The sequence below is a fragment of the Cherax quadricarinatus genome, chromosome 16 (assembly GCF_038502225.1).
Source record: "Cherax quadricarinatus isolate ZL_2023a chromosome 16, ASM3850222v1, whole genome shotgun sequence".
Lineage (NCBI taxonomy): Eukaryota > Metazoa > Arthropoda > Malacostraca > Decapoda > Parastacidae > Cherax > Cherax quadricarinatus.
In genome coordinates this window covers 3,977,987-3,986,258 of record NC_091307.1, presented here as the reverse complement: position 1 = coordinate 3,986,258, position 8,272 = coordinate 3,977,987, and the positions used below count along the sequence as shown (strand labels likewise).

Sequence of the window (8,272 nt, the reverse complement as noted above, 5' to 3'; positions counted from 1 at the left end):
AGATACTTGGGAGTTGACGTGTCGGTGGATGGATTTATGAAGGATGAGGTTAATCATAGAATTGATGAGGGAAAAAAAGGTAGGTGGTGCGTTGAGGTATATGTGGAGTCAAAAAACGTTATCTATGGAGGCAAAGAAGGGAATGTATGGAAGTATAGTAGTACCAACACTCTTATATGGGTGTGAAGCTTGGGTGGTAAATGCAGCAGCGAGGAGACGGTTGGAGGCAGTGGAGACGTCCTGTTTAAGGGCAACGTGTGTAAATATTATGCAGAAAATTCGGAGTGTGGAAATTAGGAAAAGGTGTGGAGTTAATAAAAGTATTAGTCAGAGTGCAGAAGAGGGGTTGTTGAGGTGGTTTGGTCATTTAGAGAGAATGGATCAAAGTAGAATGACATGGAAAGCATATAAATCTATAGGGGAAGGAAGGCGGGGTAGGGGTCGTCCTCGAAAGGGTTGTAGAGAGGGGATAAAGGAGGTTTTTTGGGCAAGGGGCTTGGACTTCCAGCAAGCGTGCGTGAGCGTGTTAGATAGGAGTGAATGCAGACGAATGGTACTTGGCACCTGACGATCTGTTGGAGTGTGAGCAGGGTAATATTTAGTGAAGGGATTCAGGGAAACCGGTTATTTTCATATAGTCGGACTTGAGTCCTGGAAATGGGAAGTACAATGCTTGCACTTTAAAGGAGGGGTTTGGGATATTGGCAGTTTGGAGGGATATGTTGTGTATCTTTATATGTGTATGCTTCTAGACTGTTGTATTCTGAGCACCTCTGCAAAAACAGTGATGTGTGAGTGTGGTGAAAGTGTTGAATGATGAAAGTATTTTCTTTTTGGGGATTTTCTTTCTTTTTTGGGTCACCCTGCCTCGGTGGGAGACGGCCGACTTGTTGAAATATATATATATATATATATATATATATATATATATATATATATATATATATATATATATATATATATTGTGCCGAATAGGTAAAATTGGTCAATATCCAAGAATTCGTTTAAAATAAAGTCCTTTCTACAATTTTCTCTTATACGTTTAAAAATATATATTTTTTTATTTAAGTTAATGTGAAGATTAATAATACTGTACCAAAAGAGCCTTAGAAAATTTACGTAACCTTATTATAACAAGTGCAATTTAATTTAGCCTTATTCAGCTAAATATATTTCAGATAAGTTTACAATAATTTAATAATATACACAATGAAATGTAGTTTTTTCGTTAGGTTCAGAATGATTTTTGCGAAATTATTGCATACACAAATTTTCGCAAGTTTTACCTATTCGGCACGACATTATATATATATATATATATATATATATATATATAGATATATATATATAAATATATATATATATATATTTTATTATCACAATGGCCGAATCCCACCAACGCAGGGTGGCCCGAAAAAGAAAAACTTTCACCATCATTCACTCCATCACTGTCTTGCCAGAAGGGTGCTTTACACTGCAGTTTTTAAACTGCAACATTAACACCCCTCCTATATATATATATATATTGTGTGTGTGTGTGTGTGTGTACGCGCGCGTGCGTGTGTAAGACAATCACAAATGAGTAATCATACAAATGCAACACAAACAATTAAGGGGTGGATAAAAACTGACAATTTCTATCACACTGTTGCAGCCAGCACATCAGGAGCTATGATGTGTTGCAATAGATGACGTAGGAAATTCTCAGAGGTTTGTAGGAACTGTAGTCCTCATAGTACCCTAAGAGGCAGCCTCAGTGCACACACCCTACATGTGATATGGATGAGCGCTAGTGGTTGTCAGAGTGCAAGTTACAGAACAGGAAATGTGACCATCCTTAAAAGCCAAACTAAATTAATATTAATATATCTAGAACAAAGGCACGATGAATTTAGTTCCCAGCAGCTGTAATATCAATTTCAAAATAAACACAGTGTTACTTGTCAACTTGATATGCACAGTTAGATGACAATGTTCTTTGAAACCGAAATAGTGTTTGTCCTTCGCTATTTAAATAATCCATTTTTATTTATGCATATGTTCCAAACTGAACTGAGTACTACGGAACTGAGACAACCCAACATATTACAGTGATAGTGCTTAGAATTTAGAAGTAAAATATTACCAAAAGCATTTCTGTTATCCTAAATTTATAGTTCAAGGCCGCAGCAACAATTAAGCTAGTTTTCATGGAACTGTTGACAATATTAAAGTCCCCAGTTACAGAGTTAAAAGAAAAGTCTAAAAGACAGAAAATATGAAACCTTCATGTAGACTTCAACTGAATGCTACCCAAGTAACAAAGATCTAGGAACTATAATGTCATGCCATTACATAATCTCCAAGGTAGGTGCTGCTGTTGCTACTATCTTGACATAACTGAAAGTAATTTCTAGACTAGTGAAAAGTGCTCTAGCTGGGAGATAGTGGTCTGACAAGTCTCATGCAACCCTTCCATTTATCAATGGGGAAAACATTGCACAATGAACATTCAGGAGATTTTGTGAAACACCATTCATGAAGATTGTAAACAACTCTCTTAGATAAGGATCCAGTTTGTATAGCCCTTGGCTCATGTTGTCTGCATGTTAAGATTAGCAAATGTAATTCAGAGTAATTATTAAATTTAGGATTATGGCTAGCCCGAAAGTGTTATACATTGCCTGGGAATGGCTAATTAGATTTAAGGGAAGATGAACTATAATTTGCTTGATCAAAGGCCCTTTTACGGTATCAGAGTAACCTGCCCCCTCCACTTTTTTTTAAAATTCAAAAGTAAACTTCATTAGTATTTGATATCTGTGAAGAAATTGTGATTGTATATAAAATGGAATGGCAAAACTAATATTAAATAATGAAACTAAGTGATGAACTTCCTCCAGGTAACTTGCAACGGATACAAAAATGAATAAAATTAAATGATTGATGAAATCATTCAATAACCAAAAAAAAAAGATTAGATCATTCACGTATAATTTTTTCAGTCATTGCGCTACACACTCGGATGTGATATTAAAAAACAAGCACTAATCCCGTATGGGCCATACAGTACTGGCTGCTCATCCTGTACCCACCACACTAGCCTCTATATAATTTGTATGAAAATATAAAACTGAACAAAATGCAATGAACCTTACAAAAGTATTACAAAAAAAATATCTCTGAAGAGTAGCAGTAGTTGTATTTGTTGTGTTTGTAGTCGTTGTTTAGATGCAGTGGTTTTTGTAATTGTTGTGTTGTAGTTTTAACTCTTGCTGTAGTTATTTACGAAACAATAAAGGATAAAAAATATGTAAATAAAAAATAAAAGCAACGAACAAACACTTAACACACAAATACATCATACCAAGTTGAAATAACAACCATCAATTAAAACCCTCATTAAATTATTAATAATCTCTGAAGAGAATATCTACAACTCAACAAGGTTGTGCTGCCTATTTTAGGCCTTGGGACGGCTGGCAGCAATAGCCTGCTTGACCAGATAATCGCTAATAAATTCTGGTTTACAGAACAGGACTCTGAAAATAAGATAATGGTGCATCTTCCAAACGTCATTATAAGCGCTTCTACTACTTCGAATATATTTTGTCACCGTTTCTTTTTTCGTTAAAATGCAGTCAGGCAGTAAACTTAAAATTGTAATGAGAGTCTAAACATTCTGAATTATTTAGTAAAGGTTTCAAGTTAAATTAATTTTATGGCATTGCGATCAAGTTCCAGTAACTTTTAAGCACAGCCTTACCTTTATGGTCTCATTCTCGTACTTGTCGGATCTGACGCCGTTGGAGAGGAGAACCCCGTCTCTCTTCCAGGAGAAGCTCACCTCTGGTGCTCCCTCCGCCAAGCACTGCAGCCGTCCCGTCCTTCCCACCTCTGCCGCTGCCCGGTTCAACAGCTGCAAATTGTGGCAGAAGTTAGCATAATATAATCAGGAATGATAAATGAAAAACGTTTATGCGCCTAAAGAAGGAGAAAGACTTCATTTTCAGGAATGGGCGGTGTCCGAACCTGTGGTCAACAGTGTAAGAAATCGAGAAAAAAAGAAAACCACGTCAGCTGTTTACCACCAAGACAGGGTGACCCAAAGTCGAAAACAACTTAACCATCGCCCATTCAGTGCCTATGTTGCCCCCCCCCCCCCCAAAAAAAAAAAATGTGCGGACACCACCGTTCAGATGACTCGCTAAACTCGTAAGGGCCATACAGCACGTGAAAAAATGGGTATTTGGTTTGATCCAAGAGAACGATAGTTCCAATTCCTTGAATTAACAGCCCTTCACCAGCATCTAGTCTCCTCCGTAGAAGGGCAGAAAGGGAAGACACATGTTAACAAAAATTGATGGGAGGAAGGAGCAAATGAATGTCTGCAAGAGTAAAGGAAAGCAAATGTTAGCTTAAATATATTACTCTTATTATAGTTATGTGAAAAACTAACCCGGGTGACTGAGGGCGTGGTGATGGAAGGTTGAACTTCCATCACCATTAACTGTACTCATAGTTGCACAAGTAGCCCAAACACAGATTACTGTTGTTGATAAACTTGTATACGTATGGAAGAGACTGTACGGAAGTCTTACAATGAAATTTAATCAAACGAGAAACGTAGATAGAAGGGAAGTTGATAAACTTGATGGATAGAGGCAGTGAGAGTCATAACTGCGAACTGCTCAAACAGGGTAAACTGATCGATAAGAGGGCAAATTTTGTGTATATATACTTAGAGGAATTTATCAGCGTATGTACACCGAAAGGTGTGATCCTTTCGGTGTGTGTTTACCGAGCGGTATGTAATTCTCAGTATATCTACACGGAAATATTGCACCGAGTTTTACATTGAGATGAAATGTATGAGTTTTAACATTAAGATGAAACATTAGAATGCATGCAATACTGCAAGGACAAAACATGTGAAAAATCTGCTTTCATGTACAGAATTAATTTATACCATTGACTTCATACACACACATGCCAATGCCTGTCATATTTACAGCACATCGTTTACGTTCAATACTTCACTTTCACTTCAGTAAGAGAGCTGAGAGCATATACAGTGTAATTATAGCGGGGCTTTAGGAGTAACTAACCCTATATTTCTCACTGTGGGAGCTTTCTTGAGAAACTGTGACCATAAACTCACACCTGTGGGATTGTTCCGAGTGCAACAATTTACTGTTAACTGTGGAATGCAGTTAATGAACTATTCACCTCTGTGACGTGCTGTGGGAATATGTAACCAATACAATTTTTTAGGGGGTATTAATTGTGATCAAATACTAATACTTTTTTTGGTGGTATTGAGGAAACGTTGTCACATACCACCACTTTTTCTTGAGGTTGTTAAGTAAATATGACGAACAGAACCATTTTTATGTAAAGTACAGTTGTGCTTTGAGTAGTTTTTGATATATTTTCACCAATAAAAAATGACTGCATTATCTCAACTTGCTGAACTAATTACTATAATAAGTATTCTTCTCTTGAGCTGCATTTCTATAGTAACTATATTTTTCTCATGTATACCAAAATGTTCTCATTTAACTAATGACTGTTCTCATATAGTTGTCTAGTACAACTAGTTACTATCCCTTCAACACCAGCTGTTATTTTCCTGTAATTAGCTACAGCTCTCCCAACAAACCATCAGCTGATGCCCTGGTTGCTGTGAAACCCATTACACACAGACCATTGTTATCCTACAGCCAATTAGTGTCTTACACTTAAGGCCTGTCGACAGGAGGAGGGTTAAGACCGTATCTCACTTGTATTCAGAGGAATATAAAGACTACTTTAATCACTACAATAGGGACTAAAGGAAAACTCTGTGCATATACACCCGAGATATATGCACCTTAATTGTCACCGAAGTGGTATTTAACCCAGGAAGAGGCCTCTGCTGCTACCCTTCCCTCCGTAACTTCTACCCACATACACATCAACCCACTCATACAGGTTGGCTGGTTGCCTTGCTGTGTTCCTTCCTTCCTTCCTTCCTCCCTCCGCCTCACAGGAGCAATCACCTTGCTATTGACTCACCTGCGAGTGCTCCACCTGTGGCCTGGTCTTGACCACGAGAGTGACGTTTGCCGTGGCAACCTTCCCAATGCTATTGTTGACAACGCACGAGTAGACGCCGGTGTCGTTCCTGTTGGCCCTCAGCACCTTCAAGGAGGCTTTCTTTCCCCTATAGGATAGTGGATGTAATGTGATAGAGGCTTATACCCTATTTATGACTTTCTAGTGTCACTGTAAAGTCTTATTATCTAATTTACTACTTTTAGTGTTATTAGTAATTTCATTTTATTAGTTTTATTTTATTTGGAGTCTTCTTAACACTGTTATTAGAAATTGTACTTTCATATTTATTATTTTACGACTAAATAACAATGTGTTAATTGGTTCACCTCAAAACAGTTACATTCTCTTGCAAAAGAAAAAAAAAAAGAAAAAAAAAATGCTAATTCCTGCCAACTCGAAATTACTCAACAAGCCACATGAAAACTTAAAGCTTCAGAGCTCTAAACTGCTCGTAAAAATCTACATGACAGTGTTTGACCTGACCACAGCAACAGTACCACCACCATCCTAGAAGCATCAGTACTACCACTCCAGCAGCAGTATCTCCATCACCCCAGGAGCACCATCCCTATACCAGAAGTGCCACCACCCAAGCAACAGCAACAGTTCTACCACACCAGCAGTCTCAACATCACCACTACCACCAGCAACAGTTGGGAATCTTTACTGAGGAAACGTTTCACCACACAGTGGCTTCATCAGTCAAATGCAAAGGAGAATGGTGTTGCACACGTGTCTAATTCATCACCACTACTACTACCACCATTACTACCACCACCACCACCACGTCCAAGCAACAGCAGCATGACATCCACCTTGCTTGATGGGATATGAGTGGGAAACATGGCTAGCTCTTATAACTTATAACTATCGTATAGAAAAGGGTAGCAGCACACTGCTGATGTATCCACTTTTGCAATCTTCTGTATCTATCTTCTCTACCATTCCCTTCACATCCCTCCTAAAGCAGCTCCTCCTTATTCACCACTACATGTTACTCTCCCAAAGAAATCTACCATTCCTACTTTCTTCTACCCCTCCTGCTGTATCCCTTCCCTACTGGTCTTCCTCCACTCCTGTTGCTGCTGTTGCAACCCTTTCCCCCATCTCATCCTCTTCCTCTCAATTCCTTCCTTCCTCCTCCAGCTTTCCCTTGCACATCCTCCTTCCTCTCTCATCCTCATTAAGGTTCCTTTCGCCTCCTCTGTCCCGTCTCCACCTACCCGTTCTTCTGCTGTTGCTGCTGCTTCTCACCCATCCCCTTCCATCCTCATGCGTTCCCTATCTTTCTGGTTTCCCTTTCCTCCTGCAGGATACTCACCCAAAGGACTGCTGGGTACGGGTGAAGGGGTAATCCTGCCTGCTCCACTGCATCATGTCTTCGGTAAGAGGGTTGCCGTCGGCAGCGCACTCAAGGTTCGCGTCCTGCCCCTCCGAAACCGTCACCACCTCCGACGTGTACTTGATCGTCGGGGGGTCTGTTGAGACGTGGGAGAGAAAGGTGTTACATGGGAAAAGGTTGGACAAATACGTGGGTGGAAATGGTAGGTTTTGAGAAGGACCTGTCTCGTAGGGGCCAATAGGCCTGCTACAGCGTTCCTACATTCTTATGTTCTTACGTGTCCAAGCTTACCTCGCAGCTTGTTTTTGTGACTGAGGTTTATAAAATGGCGATTAACGTCGACGTGTAAACAAGTCCCATATGCAGTAAATAGGACATTTCATTAAGGAAAAGCTTCGCTAACCAGTAGAATGAGAGAACAACTGGATGGAGAAATATTTCTTGTCCACAGTTTGTATTTATGTGCCACAACAAACAAGGAGTTAGCTCTCTGTTTGTTGTGTCACTTTTTCCAAGTTTGTGTGTGTGTGTGTGTGTGTGCGCGCGCATGAGCGCCCCCCCATCCCTCTTATTCTCAGTTACTGTGTTGTCTCAAGTTTTTGTCTTATGACTCGGTCCTCTTATCTTCCGTTTCTCTGTTGTATCACTTCTCTTTCATCCATCGTTTGTCTATTTTCCGCTGTGCGAGTCTGTATGTTTCACCTGTGTGCCTCAGGGTGCTTCTACATTAATATGTGCTTGTGTGTGTGTGTAGCCGCCTAACTATGGTTGCAAGGGTCGAGTCACAGCTCCTGGCCCCGCCTCTTCATTGGTCGCTACTAGGTCAATCTTCCTGCTCCATGTGCTTTATCA

General features: G+C 39.6%; 1 protein-coding gene across 1 annotated transcript in view; it reads right to left on the bottom strand.

Annotated features, from left to right (window-relative positions):
- Positions 1–3,745: 3,745 nt before the first annotated feature.
- Positions 3,746–8,272, bottom strand: part of LOC128688793 (nephrin) — a gene marked incomplete at its 3' end in the record, with an annotated part of 745,578 nt that continues 741,051 nt past the window's right edge. Inside the window, 3 exon segments of the mRNA XM_070085373.1 lie at positions 3,746–3,898; positions 6,037–6,184; positions 7,400–7,556. Of these exon segments, the coding sequence (XP_069941474.1) occupies positions 3,746–3,898; positions 6,037–6,184; positions 7,400–7,556 (458 nt within the window).